General features: G+C 37.1%; 2 protein-coding genes across 3 annotated transcripts in view; one reads left to right on the top strand and one right to left on the bottom strand.

The window, feature by feature from the left end:
* LOC130240473 (procollagen C-endopeptidase enhancer 2-like) overlaps positions 1 to 19,868 on the top strand; it is a 28,002-nt gene extending 8,134 nt beyond the window's left edge. Inside the window, exons 4-9 of the mRNA XM_056472003.1 lie at positions 3,223 to 3,347; positions 3,456 to 3,592; positions 7,862 to 8,028; positions 8,312 to 8,395; positions 10,627 to 10,794; positions 15,834 to 19,868. Coding sequence (XP_056327978.1) covers positions 3,223 to 3,347; positions 3,456 to 3,592; positions 7,862 to 8,028; positions 8,312 to 8,395; positions 10,627 to 10,794; positions 15,834 to 15,964 — 812 coding nt within the window. The 3' untranslated portion in view covers positions 15,965 to 19,868. The remainder of the gene's footprint in view (positions 1 to 3,222; positions 3,348 to 3,455; positions 3,593 to 7,861; positions 8,029 to 8,311; positions 8,396 to 10,626; positions 10,795 to 15,833) is intronic.
* A 4,008-nt stretch (positions 19,869 to 23,876) lies between these two features.
* LOC130240460 (plastin-1-like) overlaps positions 23,877 to 25,109 on the bottom strand; it is a 53,076-nt gene continuing 51,843 nt past the window's right edge. For both annotated transcript variants that reach the window (XM_056471982.1, XM_056471991.1), the window contains exon 16: positions 23,877 to 25,109. This exon is cut by the window's right edge and continues 1,243 nt beyond it. The gene's annotated coding sequence lies outside the window, so the exon portion shown is untranslated.

Below are 25,109 nucleotides of genomic sequence, written 5' to 3'. Positions count from 1 at the left end.
TTATAAACAAAACAGAAATATTTTGATGTTCTGATAGCAATTCCTGTGTAGAAGCCTTACTTCCTGCCCTCCATCTGAGTCTCACGCGTCATGTGAAAACAACCTATAGACATTCAAAATCGAGAAAACATTGTTAAACAAAAATGGTAAAACATTCAAGGTGACTTTAGTGGTTCAACTGTAATCATATGAACCTCAACGAACACTTGTGTGTGCCAGCAATCTGTTAAAATGACTTTGTTTGCCTTTGCGCTCTGCATTAGATCAGGGTGTGTAATTACTACAAGCAATACGACGCTTGTGTGTTGCACTGCTGTCTCTAATACATTGTATATACATTAACTGCTAAACATTGGATTGCCTTAAAGGCTGGTTTATACTTCTGAATGCTGTTTGTGTTGGTCTACAACAGGGGTGTCCAATCTCTGTCCTGGAGGGCCAGTATCCTGCAAAGTTTAGTTCCAACCCCAATCGGACACCCCTGGGCTAGCTAATCAAGCTTTTAAGCTGCGGTCACACTGGACTTTTCTCCCCAATAGACTTCCATTCATTCTCACGCGAATGCGTCAGACTGGAAGCGCAAGGTCGTGCGTCAAGATGCGCTGATCACTGCTTTGGAAAGTTCAAGCTTGCTGAACTCTGACCTGTGAAATCGCATCACTTGACTGCGTGAGACCAATCGAAGATCAAAACATGACCTCTGTACAAAAATTTCAAATATGGAGCAATCGCTTGCTTTTTTTAATGTCTAATCATATTGTTTAATCCCACCCTTTTCACGGCGTCGTACGACAGAATTTAGCAAGCTCAAACTCTAGTGTGACTGCAGCTTTACTAGGCTTTCTCGAAACATCCTTGCAGGTGTGTTGAGACTAAAATCTGCAGCATACCAGCCCTCCAGGACTGAGTTTGGACACCGCTGCTCTACAAAAACACTTCAGAAATGCTAGCTGGCAGCATGTACCTCATGTGTCGTGTTTCTTCACGAGTATTTTGTTTACCTTAATGTACAAGTCACTAAAATCAGCACATGTGCAGCGACTTTATTCATAAGGTTAACACAAAATCAAAGTTTACTAGACTACGGTGTTCTTTAGCATTCATTAACAAAGAGTTGTGCACATTATACACTTTAGTATGTGGTTCAAAAACATGTTTATTATAAATTACTATAGTTTTTTTCCCATGCCGATATCTTCCAGACATCACAAAATAGCAGATGAAAGCATACAGAAGCATGGACGCATATCTGGTTCAACTGTAATCTTACGAACCTCAATGAACGCTTGTGTGTGCCAGCAATATGTTACAATGACTTTGTTTGCCTTTGGATTCTGCATTAGGTCAGGGTGTGTGTTTACTACAAGCAATACGACGCTTGTGTGTTGCACTGCTGTCTCTAATACATTGTATATACATTAACTGCTAAACATTGTATTGCCTTAAGGCTGGTTTATACTTCTGAATGCTGTTTGTGTTGGTCTACAACAGGGGTGTCCAATCTCTGTCCTGGAGGGCCAGTATCCTGCAAAGTTTAGTTCCAACCCCAATTGGACACCCCTGGGCTAGCTAATCAAGCTCTTAAGCTGCGGTCACACTGGACTTTTCTCCCCAATCGACTTCCATTCATACGCACGCGAATGCGTCAGACCGGAAGCGCAAGGTCGTGCGTCAAGTTGCGCAGATCGCTGCTTTGGAAAGTTCAAGCTTGCTGAACTCTGACCTGCGAAATCGCATCACTTGACTGCGTGAGACCAATCGAGGATCAAAACATGACCTCTGTACAGAATTTTAAAATATGGAGCAATCGCTTGCTTTTTTAATGTCTAATCATATTGTTTAATCCTGCCCTTTTCGCAGCGTCGTACGACAGAATTTCACAAGCTCAAACTCTAGTGTGACCACAGCTTTACTAGGCTTTCTCGAAACATCCTTGCAGGCGTGTTGAGACTAAAATCTGCAGCACACCGGCCCTCCTGGACTGAGTTTGGACACCGCTGCTCTACAAAAACACTTCAGAAATGCTAGCTGGCAGTATGTACCTCATGTGTCGTGTTTCTTCACGGGTATTTTGTTTACCTTAATGTACAAGTAACTAAAATCAGCACATGAGCAACAACTTTATTCATAAGGTAAACACAAAACCAAAGTTTACTAGACTACGGTGTTCTGTAGCATTCATTAACAAAGAGTTGTGCACATTATACACTTTAGTATGTGGTTCAAAAACATGTTTATTATAAATGACTATAGTTTTTCCTATGCCGATATCTTCCAGACATCACGAAATAACAGATGAAAGCATACAGAAGCATGGACGCATATCTGGTTCAACTGTAATCTTACGAACCTCAATGAACGCTTGTGTGTGCCAACAATATGTTACAATGACTTTGTTTGCATTTGCGCTCTGCATTAGATCAGGGTGTGTGTTTACTACAAGCAATACGACGCTTGTGTGTTGCACTGCTGTCTCTAATACATTGTATATACATTAACTGCTAAACATTGTATTGCCTTAAGGCTGGTTTATACTTCTGAATGCTGTTTGTGTTGATCTACAACAGGGGTGTCCAATCTCTGTCCTGGAGGGCTAGTATCCTGCAAAGTTTAGTTCCAACCCCAATCAGACACCCCTGGGCTAGCTAATCAAGCTCTTAAGCTGCGGTCACACTGGACTTTTCTCCCCAATAGACTTCCATTCATACGCACGCGAATGCGTCAGACCGGAAGCTATGACAACTCAGAAGACTCACACCCATCGTAAAAGCCATTAAGTTCACACTTGGGGCACAGGTTGAGGCACAGGTCGCCCCCAACATACATAGAATTAATCACATAAGAGTTCATTAAATTTAAATGTAACTGAACTAAAATGCACGCAATCTTTCAGTTCCCAAGCAAAATGAACGCAGGGATTGATTATTCCTATGACGATTTTTCAGTGTGCAATGTAAGATGCTACTGGTCTAATCCGATTCAATGAATTAAGCTAAGCTAAAAGTGCTCCTGCCATATCTGGAGATTGGCTAAATGGATTAAAAAATAATAGTTTAACTCTAATTAACTTGGAAAATGAGCCTAATTACAAAAATTGTAGACAGTTTCTTTAAGCTGCAGTTTCAGAATAGCTTCCCCAAACACAGGTTTCTGACTTCATTACTCAAATACATTAAAATGTTACACTACATAACACTAATAACTGATTATTGTTCATTACAGTTGACCGGTACTGTGGGGGTCTTCTAGACAAACCCTCTGGGACAATAAAGACCCCTAACTGGCCAGATAAAGACTACCCACCGGGAGTAACGTGTTCCTGGCATATTGTTGCTCCTCTAGACCAGGTGATAATTCATTCTTTCTCTGCTTTTCATGCATGGCTGACAGCGTCTTGACAGGACGAGTATGAATAAATGTCTTATTTAAATTGCAAAGTAACTTCCCCTTCGCAGATCATTGAGCTGAAGTTTGAGAAGTTTGATGTGGAGAGAGACAGCTACTGCCGCTACGACCATGTGGCTGTGTTTAATGGGGGAGAAACTAATGAGACACGTAAGATCGGCAAGTTCTGCGGAGACAGCCCACCCATGTGAGACCCTCAGTCCATCACGCATGCATTAATATATGATTTACAACCTGCTCAGTGTTTATGTGCCACAGACATTGACCCCCAACAGAAATGTATGTGATTATACTAGAAAATGTAATGGAATGTATTACATAATATACAGTACTAGAGCTTATATTTTTCACCATGGACAGTGAATTGCTACTATGTACAGTATGTGAGCCTGGACCACAAAACCCGGCATATGACACACACATATATCATCTGAAAGCTGAATAAATATGTTGTTTTATTGGTATATTGTTTGTTAGGTTACAATCAGGGGCGGACTGGGACAAAAAATTCAGCCCTGGCACTGTAGCCACACCAACAAACCCCACCCACAGACACGCACATTCACTACTTATATTTGTATACAGATGGTGAAATCATATATGCAGTACCATATGTCAGTGTTTCCCAACCCTGTTCCTGAAGGCACACCAACAGTACACATTTTCAAGCTCTCCCTAATCCAACACACCTGAATCAACTCACCAGAACATTAAAAGAGACTCCAATACCTGAAGTGAATGGGTGATATAGGGGAGACATCCAAAATATGTTCTGTTGGTGTGCCTCCAGGAACATGGTTGGGAAACACAGCCATATGTAATATATATTTAAACATTTAATGTATGACTGGAACAAAAAGAACCTGTTTATAACAAATTTATACATACATTTATTTCATTAGTTCATTTTCTTTTTGGCTTGGTCCCTTTATTAATCTGGGATCGCCACAGCGGAATGAACCGCCAACTTATCCAGCATATGTATGCCCCCTCAGCTGCAACCTATCACTGTGAAACACCCATACACAAACATTCACACACATACACTACGGACAATTTATCTTACCCAATTCACCTATAGCGCATGTCTTTAGACTTGTGGGTGAAACCGGAGCACCCGAAGGAAACCCACACAATCACGGGAAGAACATGCAAACTACACACAGAAATGCCAACTGACCCAGCTGAGGCTCCAACTAGCGACCTTCTTGCTGTGAGGTGACAGCGCTACCCACTGTGCCACTGCGTTGCTCCTTTCAAGAATATTTCAGTTAATTTTATACTTTAGGCAGCGTCTGATTTTAGAGCCATTTTTTTGCTTTCTCTGAGCTTTTCAGCACTGCCTTTCCTTGTTTATGGTCCATCTCTGACAATTAGCTTGTGTTGCACTTACTGTTTGTTTGACATTCTTGCAAGATTTTGATTACGTCCTCATAACCTCAAATTGTGTCGGCCCATCTCGAAACCAGCTGGCTTTCACCAACATTTATTATTATTATTACTATTATCATCATCATCATCATCGTCATCATATTCACACCTTGCAAGAGATAAAAGCTGCCTGCATGTAAAAACAACACATATTTTGAAAAAAATAAAAAAATTTAAAAAACGGACCGGCCCACATTTAAAAAATGGTCCAGCCCTTCTGGCATTTGCCAGAACTGCCAGATGGCCAATCCGCCCCTGGTTACAATATTTAGCAGAGATACAATTATTTTAGAAATGTGGAATTTGGGTTCAAAGAAATCTAAACATTGAGAAAATCACTTTTAAAGTTGAACAGATTTAGGTCTTATGAACAGGTCTTTACTTGATATTGTAATGATTTTTTTGGCATAATATAAAAATTTATAATTATGACAATACAATGCATTGTTGGCTATTCCCAGAAAAATACCCATACGACTAGCAGGACAACATAGGATTGATCCATAGACATGTATTATAGCTAATTTGTAACACTCAATTGTTTTTTTTCTTTCAGGAGTTAACTCTGAACTGGACAACAGTAGATCGCCATGATAAAGAACTCTAAACGCCACACGTGTTGATTAAAACATAGGAAATAATGTTTTTGATATGCTATAAATGATAATGTAACAGCTTACTACCACTAACAAGTAGGCTAATATGCAAAGATGTGCTATTCAAAAGTTTGTTTATATTAGTTATTAAAAATATTAATGTCCATTTTGGCTCTGGTGCATTAAATAATAATGAATAATAATATTATAGATAATAGTATGGAATGTTGATATTTTTTGAAGGTATCATCTCAAAATGGTAAAATCCAGTATAGTGACAACACTAGTTACAGTTATTGTAAAGATTATTATATGCATTAAAAGCAATATGGGTGATTCTTACTTGTATATTTGACATTTCAAAAAGTTAAAGAATAAAACTCCTTAAAAACAGCAATTATTTCCAGTATCTCATTGAAAGCATATTTAATGTATAATCCAGCTTTTGCCAAACATAAATGATTAAATGTTTTAATGTTATATATAATGTTATGGGAATAAAGCATTTTTTTGTATTGTTTGTCAACTCTGTTATGAATTTAGTAATGTGTAGAAATCACAATAAACCATAGCAAGAAAAATCCTTATGGGTAGTTACTAAATTGTAACTGAATTGACAGTAACAATTTACAGCTTTGCAACTTTTTAGCCAAACAGTCTACTTGCTATAACTGCTAAGATCACATGACACTAATGAAATCAGTATTAAAATATTTAATGCTGTGAGGCGAATGTGCTACCCACTGCGCCACTTTTTTTGTAAAGAAAAGCTAAATGAAATACATTGATTGCACAATGACAATGATGAAGAAATACACTGACTAATTCGGACATCAAGAAATCATGATTTTTGGGAATATGATCTTTGAAAATGATGAACACATTTTATAGATAATCAAAACTTTTTAAAAGCTGAAAAAAGGACGGCTTTGGTCACTAAATGTACCTGCAACTATAGAATCACCTATATAGTTCATGGAGAGCTACATGTTTTTCTGGAGTTTTACATTTACATTTACATTTAGTCATTTAGCAGACGCTTTTATCCAATGCGACTTACAAATGAGGAAAAGGAAGCAATTTACACAACTATAAGAGCAACAGTGAACAAGTGCTATAGACAAGTTTCAGGTGTGTAAAGTCTAAGAAGCAAAGCATTAGTAATGTTTTTTTTTTTTTTGGAGAGAGAGTACAGTTAGTGGTATAGCCAGAGAGGCAGTTAAGATTAGGAAGGAAAGTGGAGACTAAACAGTTGAGTTTTTAGTCGTTTCTTGAAGACAGCAAGTGGCTCTGCTGTTCTGATGTAGTTAGGGAGTTCATTCCACCAACTGGGCAGATTGAATGCGAGAGTTCGGGAAAGTGATCTCTTCCCTCTTTGGGATGGAACAACGAGGCGACATTCATTCACAGAACGCAAGTTTCTGGAGGGCACATAAATCTGCGGAAGTGAGTGCAGATACGAAGGAGCAAAGCCAGAGGACGCTTTGTAAGCAAACATCAGAGCTTTGAATTTGATGCGAGCAGCAACTGGCAGCCAGTGCAAACGCGTGAGTAGCAGAGTGACATGTGCTCTTTTGGGTTCATCAAAGACCACTCGTGCTGCTGCGTTCTGAAGGAGCTGAAGAGGTTTGATAGAATTAGCTGGAAGCCCGGCTAGTAGAGAGTTGCAATAGTCCAGTTTGGAGAGAACAAGAGCTTGAACAATAAGTTGAGCTGCATGTTCAGATAGGAAGGGTCGGACCTTTCTGATGTTATAGAGTGCGAATCTGCAAGATCGAGCATTACGAGTTTTCATGCAAAACTTGGCAAACATCATTCAAGCAAGCAAACACTGAGATAAATATAGTCAGCAGTACAAATAATAGTTGTAAAATAAAAGTTAGTTTGCTTTTATTAAAATGACAAAAAAAGTTAAATACATTACTTTTAAAAGCCTATTAATTATTTTATTACCTTTAAAATAATAGTTATCTATATATGTATATATATATATGATCATCAAAAATGGTAAAACTGAACTGTTTAACTCTAGAAGAGTTGTAAAATAAGCCTTTTTCTAAAAAATACTTTTAAAAAGGTGTGTGTGTGTGTGTGTGTGTGTGTATGTGTGTGTGTGTGTGTGTGTGTGTGTGTGTGTGTGTGTGTGTAAGGGTATATTCATTTTAAATGTTTTTTTTCAGTGGTTGATGCTACATTACTGCATTCCCCCCATTAACCCTAATAAATGTTTATGTTTAGACTTTTAATACAGACTTGGTTTGTGTAATAAGCCCGTGTTTAATTGTCCGTGCGATTTTCTTCTTTAAAGTGCACTTACAAACTGCCTTTTTGATTAATAAAGTGTGTCCACTCGGTCAATAAAGCTTTACCGTACAGAGGTATTTTGAAAGGATATATGGTCAACATCATTTATTTATTTGCTCTCCTAGGCCAATTTATTCAGACGGTCATCATCTCCTCATAACGTTTCTCTCCGACCTGAGTCTGACTGCTGATGGATTCCTCGGCCATTACCGCTTTAAATGGAGGAGTCCCAGCACAGCCAGCGCCCCTCTGACCCCCGCGGGCACCATATCACCCAGCACACCACCCGCAGGTCAGTCCACCAGGATTCATTCACATGAAAAATGCAAGTAGCGGCACGGTGTAAAACTGCTGTACATTATGAGAATAAACGCGTGTAGGTAATGACATTGGAATGTATCGAAGATTTATTGTGTTTGCTTCATATGGAAGCCATTAGTCGGGTCACAAGGGAAGACCAATGTGCTTCTATTTTGTTACAAAAGTGCTTTGACGGAAATAAATGTGTGTGTTTTATACTCTGTTCTAGTGAGTTATTGTCGAAACTGATCCTTCTACCTCTTTTCCAACAAAAGCTCTTACATATTCAGAAGAACTTTGCAAGCAGAAATGTAAAAGGACTGGAACAATTGAAAGTCATTACTGCTCAAGTAACTTTGGTAAGTGGTGGTTGTTTGATTGTAAGTGTGTTTTTGCTTTCCGCAGACTAGATTAACTGCAGGATTTCTTGGAATTTCTTTGATTTTGCAGCTCTAGGCATGAATATTCCTGCATTTTTCACACGTTTAGTGCTTTTATTAAGACATGAATGAAATAAAAGCAATAAAATAGCAATGAAATACTCAATTCTGAAAAAGTTCATTCACTTTTTATCAAAATGACTTTTGAAGATGAATATTGGTATCACTTTATACTTATTTATTTCTTTATTGTATCTGTAATATAATGACAATAATATAACAACTTAATAATGTAACTTAATTGCTTATCAAAAATTTAGTTTAAATAATTCGATTTTTTTAATATAATTGTGAAATTATAAAGAAAGTGAAATTTTCTTCAGAAATTTCTTAAGAATTTTTAAATAAAATATTCAGTAAAACAACAATCACCAAATTACCAAATACCATAATATGTTTGCAGATATTTAAGAAACGTTAAGTGAACATTCTTGTTTATCTAAAAAACAATGCTGAGGGCAGATCTTTGAAAATGTGCGTTACGTGCCGGAACGCTGTCTTTGTTTTGGCTCTTTTAACCCACCCAATGCCATTTTAACCAATTATATTCCATTCATTCAGTCATGAAGGCTCTCAAAGCATGTATCCGCAACCAAAATGGGACCTCTGGTGGACAGTAACAGCCTCCAAAATAAAACGCAGATTTAGAGTTCCACATAAGGTGATTATTAATTAGCAAACAATATAAATATTACGAATGTAAACATTAGGTGAGCAGGTTACATTGTAACCCTGTGTCCTGACATCATGCTACGTGAGGAGATTTGCAGTGATAAGCAATTGGTCTGTTTGCCCCAGACGAAACACGACAGAAATTTAAATACAGCCATTCATGTGAGCACAATAGTGCACTCACTGCACTCCAACGAAATGGTAAGATTTACAATCTAATTAATACATATTAAAGCTTTTTAACATTATTAAATGTACATTCTGAATCACTGATTTGTGTTGGTTTGCACTGAGTCACAGTTCTGAAAATTCAATTTCAAACGGTTTATTTTATTGTTAAGCTTTGAGGTGAACTATCTGTTGCTTCTTTCAGTAGTAATAAATGGCACGTAAAATGGCATTTAAACTCACATTATTAGCATTTAACACTGAAAAAGCACATGAGGTTTATCTGAGGTGATTATTGTCAGTTTATCCTGTTGTTCACCTGTGAGAAATATAAATTTCAGGTGTTGGTTAAGACAAAAACTACTTTTAGTATGGAAAATATTCCTTCTATCGCATGACGTTGCTTTTATAGAAAATGGTTCAAATCAGCCTTAAATCAGCCTTTGGGGCTTGATAGTCAGGCACACGCATGTCAATCTGACAACCTGAGTTTAAACATTCAAGAAACGTAACGCATAAAATGATGTAATTCATGCAAATATTGCACTGTTTGCTAATGCGGTTACATTTAAAGGGTACCTATTATGCAAAAATCACTTTTATAAGGGGTTTAAACACAGTTGTGGGGCAATAGTCTGTGAATTCAATATAACCAGCTAATAATGATAAAAATGTAATCATTTTTTTTATAATGACACTTCATATAAACAGTCTGTAGAAACACTTTGATTGACTTTCTCTTTTTGTATGTGTCATAAGAGAGAGAAAGCCCCATTAGTGATGATCTCTTCCTCAGTTGTATTGGACGTTAGTCTTGTTTTTGAATCTGCCACTATGCTGACACATAGGCATTTGTAGATCCACCCTCTTTTGAAAAGAGGCCTGGGAGCACAATCTCATTTGCATTACAATTAGGATCATAGCCTAAAAGGGGCAGTTTCAAAGAGTTCTAAAACATTATTTGAGGGATATTTTGAGCTGAAACTTAACATACACACTCTAGGGACATCAGAGAAAATGTAAAAAGGGGCATAATAGGTCCCCTTTAAAAGTTAACTAAACCTCTCAGTCGCTGTTTCTGTTTTAATAATGCTCATAGATGGAAAATGTGTTCAGGCCGATACTGAGACTCAGCTCCTTTATTTTAATTGCAGCGGCAGTAAAGCTGCTGAGCACAGTGAAAACAGCAGAAGCGCACAGAGCAAGACTATACATACTTCATACATAACCATGAACATGCAGTTTTATGCCAAAAAGAAACCATGATACTGTGAATTTGCTGTTTTTTTTTCTTCTTTCTCCTTCCTCAGTGATTACGGCCACTCTTATCTCAGCAGCCATGAGGGAGCAAAGCGTTCTTGCCACTTTTTCCATCATGCACCTTTATAAAGAAGGAAATTTAGCCGTACAACAAGCTGGGAAAACCATGAGCACTAAAGTCACAGTCCTCTGCAAACAATGCCCACTGGTCAGAAGAGGTGAGTATCTTTACACTGATCCATCTATAAAAATACCTAGGTTAATCATTTTAGGTGATATTTACCATACCAGAGGATATTTTGGGGCAAAATAAGCATTTATTTATGTGCTTTTTGCATTTTACTAAACTACAACATACAGAAAAGAAAACCAATACAATAATAATATATATAAAATACAATACATAAAAATACTAAACTATACTAAACCGAACAACAGAACACAGAGGGACAAATGCACACGAGAGCAAAATATCATTTAGCGGATCAAGTAATGCATAAATAAAAGTAATTATAAAGTAAAATTTTTCTTACACTTACTTGGTCCCCCTTTTGCTTTCAGAACTGCCTTAATCCTTCATGGTATAGGTTCAATAAGGTACTGGGAGTATTCCCTAGAAATTTCGGTCCATAGTGACATGAAAGCATCACGCAGTTGCTGCAGATTTGTCGGCTGCACATCAATGATGCAAATCTCCCGTTCCACCACATCCCAAATGTGCTCTATTGGATTGAGGTCTGGTGACTGTGTAGGCCATTTGAGTTCAATGAACTCATTGTCATGTTCAAGAAACCAGTCTGAGATGATTCATGCTTTATGACATGGTGCGTTATCCAACTGGAAGTAGCCATCAGAAGTCATAAAGGGATGGACATGGTAGAACAATACTCAGGGAAGCTGTGGTGTTGACACGATGCTCAATTGGTACTAATGGACCCAAAGTGTGCCAAGAAAATATCCCCTCACCATTACACCTCCATCTTGAAGCCGGATGGATCCATGCTTTCATGTTATTGATGCCAAATTCTGACCCTACCATCTGAATGTTGTAGCAGAAATCAAGACTCATCAGACCAGGCAATGTTTTTCCAATCTTTTATTGTATAATTTTGATGAGCCTGTGCGAATTGTAAACCATAGTTTAAATCATAATTTGTCCAATAGGAAATGAATGGCCAATACTGAATTTAAAAGCATTTTTATTTGTACATTTGGAGGTAAATAAATAAAAAGACATTTAAAAAATACATTAATTATTAGTTTTTATTTGTTCATAGATGAACAGTTTATATATTTAGATATTTAGTAAAAAAAAAATCACACGTGAGACGTTCATGCCCAAATTTGTCCACTAGGCATGAATTAAGCTGCCATTTCTAATATGCGTGAGGGTTAATTGAAACCATCTCAGCTGGTGAGTACAGCAGATGTTTAAAGTTGGATTGAGGTAGATGAAGGTGATAGTTTGCAAATTTCATCCCCCCAAAAAAAGTCTTTTGGCTCCACTTATGGTGCTGAGATATTTCAGGCAGGATATGCCATTTCAGCGTCACGGGTGTGAAACTTAAGCTCACTCAGGAGAGGCTCTCGGTTGGTTTCCTTGAGTCACAGACAGCTAGAATAATAACTTTCTTCCACCACATGGATGGTATGTGACTTTATTGTGCCATGCTTTACCTCAGCTCACTTAGTAGCGAAATATTAAGCCATTTCTCGGAAACTCTGAAAAGCAACTGTTTTGTTTTGAGGGAAATTTCTAGAAATGTGCCATGGAGGAATTTGCGTCGAAGGAGGCAGGACAGTTTTTGGCATTTCAGAGGAGCTGTTTGAGATTAATCATTTGCGGTTGAATTTTTAAAAATGAAAAGCAAGGGAATAAACAAAAGATATTATTTTGGAGTAATATTATATTAAAGCAAATGTGTAGAGTACTGTGTTGCAACTTAATTTTTTGCACCTTTTTAAAAGGTACCGTTCCAGTGACTACTTTAGATTATTTTATGGCCAATAAAAGTACTCCTTTTTTTAAGTAATCATCTTTTTCACAAGAGTGTTGTAAAATGTTATTGGAATAACAAGCATGCAAGTTCATATTGAATAATTCATAGCTAAGGCAGGCAATTTCAGAGAGACTAGCAATAGCTAACTTTTTGAAAGCACAAGATCACATCCACTTATTGTTAAAACGGTTTTGTAAGCTTGTCGTTGTTTTATACATGTTTATATTATAAAATTTGATGCATTTATGGAATGGGAAAATGGAATCAGATGTTTCTGGTTCAGGAGGTACTGTTTTGCCTTCTATTCTTGCTCGCTCTCCCATTAACACGCAGAAGTACGCAGATACATAGGTTGTCAGCCAAGTAGAACATGTAATTTCAGACAGAAAATAAATGACAGAAAGCAATGATTGGTTAAATATACTTGTTATACAGTGCATCCGGAAAGTATTCATAGCGCTTCCTTATAAGTCAATAATACAGCATTTGTAACTGCATTTACAACCTGCTTACTAATGTTTATGAAGGTAGAGTTGATGCTTAACAGATAATGAATTCACTATTTGCTAATGCTTAATAGAAGACTCATAGTGTGTAGTTATTATAAAGTGTTACCGAAGATTCTTTTATTTGTTTTTAATTCTCTTAATGGTCTTGCCCCACCTTATATAGCCTTTACTAATTCACCAACATCATTTTAGAGCTAATATTTGAATGATTCTCTAATGTAATATCTTAATTGATGACAAAACAGGTGATCGTTTAATTGTTCAGCTGTAGTTTAAAAAAATATGGTGATCTCTTCTCCTCTAAGGGCTTATTAGGAGGTCTCTGTTGTCATCTTGTGGCGTAACGTTTACTGTCTTTCCTCTGCTCAGTATGACAGGCTGATGGCAGATGACTCGCTGTATCTCAGAAATTATAAATATTTAAATAGACACTATCCTTGAAAATAAACTGCATAGTTGCAATCTAAACAACCACAATCTTGCCTAAAACAGCCTCAAAAGTACATTATGTTGTCCAACAGCTGCGATATTTGTCAAACTGTAGTGAGTTTATTGATCTGCTGTCTATGTGAGCAGAGTAATATAGAATGGTGATGAGGCTGAGCGAGTTCTGATATTGCAGAATATCTCACGGCTATCAGCCAATCAAATTCGAGAACCAGACAACTGTTGTACAATCATCAATATTACATTTCATTCATAATTCTCCCTACAATAATTACATGCTTTCTATTCAGGATTTTCAATAATAAAAGCATTTTTGTCTGGGTGGCACTAGCCCACTCAAACTGAAGGCTCAAAATTACCCAGACAAAAATGTTTTTATTATGGAAAATCCTAAATAGAAAGCATGTAATTGTGTAGCCTTGTGACTGCCTCAGAGTGAGTAATTGCTAACAGAATTTTCATTTTAGGGTTAATTAAACCTTTAATGCTGCTTCTGCTTTTGAACTCTCTGTCTTTGACTGAACTGCTTACCATTGATTGTGTGTATGTGTGTTTGTGTGTAGGCATGGGGGGGTACAGTATATGATTCTGACGGTATGGTAACCTTGTATAAAAATATGATGGAAAAAGCCATTGGCAGGGCGGGACGCCCCCTAATATTATGGTAGGGGAAACACTGCAATGAAAAACACAGATTTCTTACCATTTAAAACGGCATAGCAGTTATAATGGTATAGCAGAAAATGTTAGCTGTTTTAAAACCTTGACTTTACCAAACCAAGGTATACCTTGAAAACAGATATCGTCCCATGCCTATTTGTGTGTGTTTTAGTAATGGTCATTGACTTAAGTGCAGCTTACACTTTATGAATCTTTAGATATGAGTCTTTATGAATCATTAGAAGTCTTTAGAAAAGATTTTTTAATTTGAAGTATTAAAATAAGGGTGTAAACAAGAACTTCATTTTATTTTGAACAAGGCACAGCTAACAAATGCATTGACCAGCATTGTAATGGGAGTAAAGTGCTAGAAATATACTATGAGAAGATACTGGCAAAATACTGTCATATTATAAACATGAGTTTGACCTGAAGATTAAGCGCACACTGTTGTCAGGGTTGCCGAGTCTACTTTTCATTCCTCTTAAAGGTTTGACATATTATTTCGATTCTATTTATCTGAAATGGTTCTATCTAAAAATATTTTAGACTATTGAATATAAATCCTGCCAATGATAAATAGTGATTTAGGATGGAGTAAGCACACTTTTGTGAGGTGCAGGAGCTCTAATGGAGAGACTGTGTGCACAGATGTTTACATATTGGCAGGACTCTCCAGGACTGTTGCCAAGTAGACACCTAAAAAGTTGAAGAAAGTCCAATGATTACAACTTTAAAATATTGATATTTTAATAATATTAAAATATTATTTAACATTCATTCATTCATTTTAATTCGCTTAGTCCCTTATAAGGGGTCGCCACCTCGGAATGGACTACCAACTATTTTGGCATAAGTTTTATGCAGCCAAAGTCCCTTTAAGGCAAGTCATTTCACTCGGTGCCCTTCTTTGAAACGCCTCTCGGCGTTCTGTTTGAATGGGGAAACATCAAATTCTCCAAAACTGCTTGCCAAGCTTACCATTGAGTTTTATTTTAGGAATCACCAATAATATTAAATAACAACTTTGCCTTTAGTTTCATTTCTAAACATCCAAATCACATACAATCTGCAGAAAGTCACGTCTAATCCGAACCCTTCCCCCAGAGTATTGTCAGTCTATAGCAATAGATGATTGGCTCCTGGACTAGAAGGCGGGCTTTATTCGCCATATAGCAATTGATGAATGGCTCCTGTACTAGTATATTTGTCATATTGAGCGTTACACTCTTCCCCATTCAAAAAGATACGAGTGACATGTCTTGTGTATTCTATAGTTTTTGATGCAGCGAATGCCCTTTCAGCTGCAACCCAGTACTGGGAAACAACCATACACTGTGGCATTCAAACGCACTCATACACTATGGCTAATTTAGCTTATCCAATCCACTTATAGCGTTTGTCTTTGGACTGTGGGGGAAACCGGAGGTGTGGAAATGCGGAAGTGGCATATTTAAAACCTGGCAACCCTTACTGCAGTTTACTTCATGAGGGATTTTGTTTTATTCCAAAATGACTAAACCTTTTTGAAGGAATCTGTTGATTAATTGTCAAACTCTTAATGCCACATGTCAAAAGGTGTATATGTTATTTATATTGGGCTGTTTTTAATGTAATGTTGTGTTTGTTTTGGTTATTCAGGGCTTAACTACATAGTCATGGGACAGACCAATGAACACGGACAAGGCGTTATTTCCCCTTATAACTTTGTGATGCTCTTCAAAACCAAGAAGCAACAGGATTTGGCCGTGCTGAAAAATATACGCTGCTGATGTGCACAGGTGACCAAAGCCATGCCTAGATTTCTTTGACAAACCATTCACTTGATGTACACGCAGCTAATAACATTCATACTTGAAGGACTCTTTCAGTATTAACTGAAACGCAGTGTCTTTTACTACACACAACACGAAAAGATTCCAGCGACAAGCAATTTGTCTGTTTCGACATGACAGAAACATTTTAATACCAGCCACTGCAGTCATTAACATTGCATTCTTCAGTATTTAAAGTATCTGGCTACAGAATGACTGATGTTGTTGGTTTCATTTCAAACTTTCATTTTCAAAACGTTTGCTAGTTATTTTTAGGGATGCACCGATACCATTTTTTTAAATCGATCCGATCTCGATACCAAAATTGACCGATACTGATTCAATCCCGGTACTGTTTTTTAATTAACATATTACAGTTTCTAAAGTTCAGGTGCTAAACTCAAATAATATATCTTCTTTAGTAAAAAATAACAGACCTATAGGCCTACTGTATATGACAGATGGCACAATCTAACTAAACATGATGCTTGCTGTAAACTATGAGCTACATTATTTGAGAATTCATTATGACATTGATATGATCTGTTGTGGTCCAGTTTCCTTTTTAATATTAAGATTTTTCTTTGAAATCTGTATTAAGATACCCTAATCGTTGGTAAAATAGCAAGCCTTTAAGGAAAGCCTGATATTTTCCGGCAGGTTTGATGCAGACTAAAATAAACCGTCTGAGGTGTTTTACTTATTAAACATTCTCTCACATAAACTCGCTGCGAGTGAGACTGAGAAACTAAAAGCATGTCGGAAAAATTATTTTTTGTTTGAAAAATTATCTTTTTGAAACAAATTTCGTTTGGTATAATTTGTTGGTTATTTTAATGTATTTTTGTTGGTCAGTTATCTACAAAAAAAACAAGAATATTTGAGGTGAAGTTCAAAACAAGGTCCGCTTATAGACCCATGCTTCAGTGTACAAATTGACAAATAAGTCTGTTAAATAAAATATTAATATTTAAAATTAAAGTGAATTATTCACAGTTTCAGAGTAGCCTATATTAGGCTAAATAATTTTCTGTTAATGACAATCCATATGCGCCGGGACGTCAGTTTCACTGTTAGCCTATTCATTTAATCAACTGCTTTGACCACAATGAGCCAGGCTTTAAAAACTATTTGCACCACTTAAAGTATTCCCCTTGGAAAAATAAACTCAGTCGGAAGGATGAGAGAACAGAAGCTTATTGTAAGAAAAATATCTTATGGAGCGGCGCATGTCACGTCTGAGCAGCCGGTGCATGAATGGAGCGCTTGCATCACTGAGACACAGCCCTCCGGTATACAGACACTTCCAAAACAGCAGCACAAAGTGGAAAAATCAGTGTGTGGAGGATCTGTCCAATGTATTATTGAGCCTTTTCTCATTTAAAGTTTCACGTAGGCCTACTTTGTGTGTGAAGAGCAGGTAATAACCCTCTCTACTCCAGTGTTGTAAATGCAATCTCCAACATGATTTCAAAACAGCAATGATGTTGCAGGTCAGAAAGAACCCATTTAATGCAAAACTAAATGCATTCCTCCACTGATTACTTGTATTAACAGGAACAAGTCTTGGAGAAATTTTTTAGGAGTTGTCATGAACAAGACACGCAGTTTGAATTGTGAATGAATGGAGAATGACTGACAGGCGCAGCGGCGGGAAGCGCTGAACTGAACATGAATTTAACCACGTGTATGTTCATCTGTACTTCACATTAAACTATAAAATGGCTTCAAAACATTTCAGATATAGTAGGCCTACATGACAACTTTCTAGTGCCTTTTAATAGGCTACCTTCCTGGCTTTTATTGGTTTATAAATTACATCGAATATAGCGCACACGCAAGATTGGATTTGGATCAGTACCAGCTGGCCGATAGCTGATCCAGCAAAAATATGCAGTATCGAACCTATATCCGATCCAGGTATTGGGATCGGTGCATCCCTAGTTATTTTATTTTCAAGATCTGAGGTGAACTGGCAACACGCTAATAAATGTCACGTAAAATGGTATTCATACTCACATTGGTAGCATATAACACCGAATAAAGCACATAATCAGTACCTGAGGTGATCATTGTCATTGTAGTTTATGTTGTTGCCCAGCTGTGGCATTGCAGAAATAGAAACCCTTTCACAAATAGACATTTTAACATGGAAAGATAGCTTGTATTGCATGTCGCATGTAGTTTGGACCCGGTGTTAGAATGGTAACCATTTCTGAACCACAATGACCCCCAATAGTACATTAAAAATATCTTTAACCAGATGTATCAATGACATCTTCTAATCTATGTACTGAACACTTGTCCTTCATATATTGTCTAGTGAACTAAAACACAAACACTGTGATTTGCTGTAGCTGGATAGTGGTGACATTTACGTCCCAGGAGATGCGAACATGTTGGCCTTTAAGTCTGACATTTATCTAATCTATCTAGTGTTGTAAAGAGTGAACAAAGATTGAAGGTGACAAAATGAAATGAAGTGCACTGGAAAAATTGGAACTATGTCAGTTGCAGATACTACAGAGCATCCTGACTCCTTTACCCTGATTCACTGTTCCCTGCATTAGTCCACTAATACACTACCTGAAAAAAAATCTTGTCACCGATCCAAGTTTTAGGAACAACAAGTAATGACTTCTAGTTGATCATTTGGTATCAGAAGTGGCTTATATGAAAGGCAAAGGCCTCTAGATTACACTTATTTAACCAAAATAAAATATGATCATGCCTTGATTTTTTATTATTTAGTTAGGACAGTAAGGTCTGACTTTGCTTAGACAAAAGTCTTGTCGATTAACAGAAATACTGTACAGTATAGAATATAAAGTCATGGTGCAGTGGAAATAGAATAGATATTGGATATGACTCCCATGAGCTTGGAGAATTGCATTCATACATCTCTGCAATGACTCAAATCACTTATTAATAAAGTCATCTGGAATGGCAAAGAAAGGGTTCTTGCAGGACTCCCAGAGTTCATCAAGATTATTTGTATTCATCTTTAATGCCTCCTTCATCCTACCCTAGACATGCTCAATAATGTTCATATCTGGTGACTGGGCTGGCCAATCCTGGAGCACCTTGACCTTCTTTGCTTTCAGGAACTTTGATGTGGAGGCTGAAGTATGAGAAGGAGCGCTACCCTGCTGAAGAAATTGCCTAAATTTCTTGATTCGTCAGGCTGTCCTCAGGCCCCATACTGAATGTAACCCCAAACCATAATTTTTCCTTCAGCAAACTTGACTGATTTCTGTGAGAATCTTGGGTCCATGCGGGTTCCAATAGCTCTTCTGCAGTATTTGTGATGATTGGGATGCAGTTCAACAGATGATTCATCAGAAAAATCTACCTTCTGCCACTTTAACAAATGATCAACTAGAAGTCAAGTTATTGTTTATTGCTCTTACAACTGGGATAGACGACAAGACTTTTGTCAGGTAGTGTACAGTGCACTGAAGGAATGCAGTTTTGTCTATTAGTAAAGTATTTTGATTTTAGTCATGTGTACAAATGTTAATTTAATTAAATTATAATTTATTTAGAAACCTACTTTATCGGACTTGATCGGACTTATATTCTGATGTGGTCGCCATCTTGTAGTCGGATACAGAAATTCATTCGGCCTGCAAACTCTCACTACATTATGGGTATTAACTAGCTGCTGAGTGTACATCAGTGCATTGTGGGATTGATTGAGTCAAAGTCCCTTTAAGGCAAGTCACTTCACTCGATGGCTTGAAATGCCTCTCGGGAAGTATGCTCAAGCATTCTGTCTGAATGGGGAAATGGGCACGGTGGCCCAGTGGTTAGCACTGTTGCATCACAGCAAGAACGTCACTGGTTCTAGCCCTTACCAAGCAAGCCAACGTTTCAGTGCAAAGTTTACACGTTCTGCCCGTGCTCACGTGAGCTTCCCCCGGGTTCCCCCAGCCTGATCTCACGAGAAAACGTAAGTATTTTACATTTTGACAGTTTAGTGGCTAATTCGTACGAATTCGTACGAGTTCAGTCGTACGAAATGGTACGATTTTAAAAAGGAGGCGTGGCACCTAACCCCGTCCCTAAACCCAACCGTTATTGGAGAATGAGCAAATCGTACTAAATTGTACAAATTAGATTGTACGAATTCATACGAATTAGCCACTAAAAAAAAAGTTACGAATTGCCGTGAGATTGTGTTGGTTCCCCAGTTTCCTCCCATCGTCCAAAAACATGCAGCTTAAGCTAATTGACTAATCCAAATCAGCACCATAGACATGCTCCTAGTAAGTAGTCGTCTCTTAAGAGCAATCACGATCTGCTCATTAGTTACTACAGCAGGGGAGTTATCGAAATCTACCTGAGCTCAAACTCCCCTTGCAAATGGAAGGGAACCCCGGGCTCGAGAATGTTATGAGCTCAGGGCTCTCTCCCGGGACAGCATGCCAAACAAGCTTTATAATCAATCATCAGCTAAGTGTCTAAAGAATTTTTTGGCACTAAAAAAATCTATCATTTTGACCTATAAATATACTTGTTTAACATAGGTTTATGGGCCAGGGTTTCATTTATGGTAATCTAAAGCACACATTAATGTCATTTCATTAAAACAGGTGAAGACAGAATTATTAGCCTTCCAGAATCATTAGCCCCACTGCAAAATAAAAACGGAAAGAAGATTCTTTTAACACATTTGTAAACATAGCAAGTTTGTTCTGTAGACAATCAGAAAAAAATTTGCTTATGGGGATTAATAATATTGACCTTTAAGGGGTTTTTAAAAATGTTAAATCTTCTTTATTCTAGCCGAAATAAAACAAATAAGACTTTCTCTTCAGAAGAAAAAATATTATAGGAAATACTGTGAAAAATTCCCCGCTCTGCTAAACATCATCTGGGTAATATTTGAAAAATACAAATAAAAATGTACAGTATTCATGTATTTAATATGACACTTTTGTAGATGTGAAGGTTGTAATATAACACTACAATTTAAATTACAATCAATTTCTGTACATGTGCATTATGCAGCACTGCACAAATGTACATTAATTTATAACAAAAACGTTATTAAATACGTGGTCTAAAATATTTTAATTCAACATTGTAACAAAGGTAGTTTGAAACATGTCAGGGTCATAAAAAGTACACATGAGTGCTCTTTTATTATTATATAATCAGTAAGTGCACACTATTTCACAAGAGTTTAAACTAGATTATCAGTGTTGGATCTGGGCATTTTTTTTTTTCTGGAGCTCATTCAAATCCTGAGATCTGCTAGAGTTTCAGAGCGGTAATATAATGCAGTGCAGAGAATGAGGCACATTGTTAAGTGAATTCACTGTGCCTGGAGTAGGCTTCATTTATTCTCACGGGTGAAACCGAGCATAGCTTTACGTGATGGTACAATTGTCAAAGGGAAATGCTCAGCTCAGCTGAAATGATCCCACATACATTACTTCCACACATCTGGATTTTTACACTGGTAATGAAAGAAACTGCCTCTAGAGGAGAGCTGCTCTCACTCGACATGGGCAGAGATGAGAGTAAATATGAAGCAAAGACCTTTAATTTTAGATTTGATCTATTCTGAAAGCTAAAATGACTTTAAAATGGCAGCTTTTTTACTCATAATTTGACCACAAAATCAGTCACGTTAGCCAAAAATACACTGCATGGGTCAAAATAATTGATCTTACTTTTATGCCAAAAATCAGTAGAATATTAAGAAGACCATGTTCCCATTAAGGCGTTTTGTAAATTTACTACTGCAAGTACATCAAAACTCAGTTTGTGAATGTGTAACTTACGTACTTACGATTGATTAAATACCTGTGTGGAATTATTTATGTTTTAGTTTCTGTAATTACATCTTTAATTACACTGTTGTCCATCCCTTACACCTTAACCCACACTTAAACCTACCCATACCATCAAACCTATCCATAACCCTACCCATATCCCACCTCAAAAGCACCAGAAGTGTTCTGCAGTACAGTGCATCCGGAAAGTATTCATAGCGCTTTTGGTTGCAAGTACATAGCAGTTAAGGCTACATAATATAAAGTAAGGCCAAGTATTGTCCATCCTAACAAACCAAACATCAATGGAAAGCCTATTTACTAAATTTTCAGGTGATGTACAGTAAGATCTGAATTTAAAAAACTGAAACTTGTGACTAGTTTTAGGGTAACCTCCTGAGGATGAGCAAATTTTGTTCCCAACCATGTTCCCAGAGGCACACCAACAGTACATATTTTTAATGTCTCCCTTCAGGAGTCTCTTCTAATGTTCTGATGAGTTGATTCAGGCGTGTTTGATTAGTGAGAGGTTGAAAATGTGTACTGTTGGTGTGCCTTCAGGAACAGGGTTGGGAAACACTGGTTTAGACTGACATATTACATGTTTGACTGAATCTAAGCTAATCAAACAGAATGAATGTGGAGATCTGCATAGTTCTGGTGGGCATCTTTATTTGTGTATCATTTAAAAATATCCAACTATTTACAATCTGGCTCAAAAGAATCATTTAAATGAGAAATGGGAAAAAAAAGAGTCACAGTTTTCAAGAAAACAATAATCAATAATCTTACATCTGCAAGCAGTTTCTGCAGGACATTTGTGATGAGCTTAAAGAGTTGGTTCATCTTCAGAACACAAATCAAGATATTTTAGATTAAATTTGAGAGCTCCCTCATCCTCCAAAGACATAGAAAGGGTCCTGAAATGTTCAAAGTGCAAAAAAAGGAACCAAAAACATTGTCAGAACTTTCCATGTGACTTCAGTTTTTTAACTATAATCATACGAAGCTCCAAGAACACTTTTGTGCACCAAAAAGGCCGCATTTACACTGCACACACTGTTCAAGTGACTCAATTCTGATTTTTTTCTCCCATGTGGCACAGATCGGATATGGCCCATGTACGTGTAACAAATCACATGGATTCCGATTAACTCAAATCAGACTCAGGCCTTGTTCATATGTGGAAATTGATCCGAAATGTATCGGATCTGTGTTCACATGTCTGCAGTGTAAGCAGGTAGATCGGATTTTTCACCTGTCAATGCGAGTCGCACATCATTAAAAACCACAGCGAATGACGTCAAGTCTTAAGTTTTAATTTCAGAACAGGCTTCAGCAGCAGTCGCAAACCTTAAATCTCATACACGAGGACTAAAACAGCTTTTATATTGTCTTATAGCACAGCTTTTTAGGTATGTTAACGAGAGCGAGAGAGCGCAATGTCCGCCACGTAACCAATATAAACTAATATAAAACTAGTGCATACATCACGTGCATAAACCACGCCAGGGACATTACGTTAAGATGCCTAAAGGTAAAAAAAAAAAAGCCTATATATCAAAAGAAGACGGCCAAATGAGAACCTTTCTGTCATAAACTATAGTAAAAAAGCTTGTCAAAAGCTGCGAACAGATTACATACAGGAATAGAGAAAAGAGCACTCTTTAATTATCAGCTGTCAGTCAGCGCCCGCTCTTTTTTTTTTTCCTGGTCATTGAACCTTTGCCGTGTGCTGTGTAAATGCAGACGATCAGATACCAGTTACTTTTAAAAGGTGATGTAAGCAGGTCATCAAAAAAATCGGATACAGTCACAAAATCGGAATTGATCATCAAGATCTGCAGTGTAAATGCAGCCAAAATTTTTGATTGTTTATGGAGGATTCGAGATTTCATCTAAAATATCTTAGTTTGTGTTCTGAAGATGAATCTTCAAGGTTTGTCTCAATGGAATGACATGTGGGTAGAATTTTTTTATGAACTAACTGCCAAGTAGAAGCTTGTCATGTAAGACAAATGTCTGAGGATATATATATATATATATATATATATATATATATATATATATATATATATATATATATATATATATATATATATATATATTTATAAAAAATATTGCCTTAAAGCAGTGTTTCTCAACCACGTTCCTGGAAGACCACCAACTCTGCACATTTCCATGTCTCCTTAACCAAACACACCTGACTGAGATCATCAGCTCGTTAGCAGAGACTGAAAGACCTGTAATGGGTGTGACAGATGAAGGAGATGTCTAAAACATGCAGTGCTGGTGGTCCTCCAGGAACGTGGTTGAGAAACACTCACTTTAAGTGTTGGTGACTGAGGGTATATTTACAGTGGAGATCAAAATTAGAGAACCAAATTTCCTAAACCAGTGGCATTTAGGAACACGCTCAACATCGCTTAAATGTTAGCGGGAAATGGGAGTTTTTAATTTCAGTAACAATTGGTACCATAATTTCAGTATCGTGACAACACTAGGACACAGTTCACCAAACTTGAGCTTTCGAACACAGTGACATGCAAAACGCCCATTCCCATGCATATAAATGGACGTCTATGGGGCGAAAATTGCAATTATTAGCTCTAATGTGATTTTTTTTTAATTTATTATAAAAATTTATAAATAAAATAATAATAAAATTTCTAAAATTATAAATATTTAATTAAATATTTATGTGATAGTAGGGGCCGATCACATCGAACATGTTTTTCCGTTCTAAAAACTTAGCCGCACCACTCAAAGTATGTTTGGGTAACAAACAAAAAAAAGAAGCGCGCATGCTTTTTATGTCACTAGGCAACCACCGAATCAGCTGTGTATTGTGCATGAGTGTTGTTGATTTCGGTACAATTGCAACCACTAGTCTCTCTTCCATCTTTAAAGTCCCTGTAGTTGTCTCGACAACACAAACACTGCTGTAATCTCAATGGAAATCCCGCCTCTGCTTTCATTTTATTGGACAATAAAAAAAGACGTGACTGACGTAATGCGCTTTTACCACTCAGAATAGATTTTTTCAACTGCGAGCGCACTGCATACAATGGCAAAAGCGCAAGGCGCAAAAGGTGGCTAAATTGTGAGGCTTGCAGGGCGCGTAAGGGATCGATCACACCGAATGTGCTTTACGTTCCAAAAACGCGAGGCATGCCACAATGCCTTTGTGTTGACCAGAAAAAAAGAAGTGCACTGCACTTTTAATGTTTCTAGGAAATGACTGAATCTCATGGGTATTGTGCGTGAGTGTTGCTGTTGATATTGTTATAATTTTCATATTTAATAATATTGTGATATTA

This window comes from Danio aesculapii, chromosome 2 (assembly GCF_903798145.1).
Source record: "Danio aesculapii chromosome 2, fDanAes4.1, whole genome shotgun sequence".
Taxonomy (NCBI): domain Eukaryota; kingdom Metazoa; phylum Chordata; class Actinopteri; order Cypriniformes; family Danionidae; genus Danio; species Danio aesculapii.
This window is presented reverse-complemented; position numbering and strand designations above follow the sequence as displayed.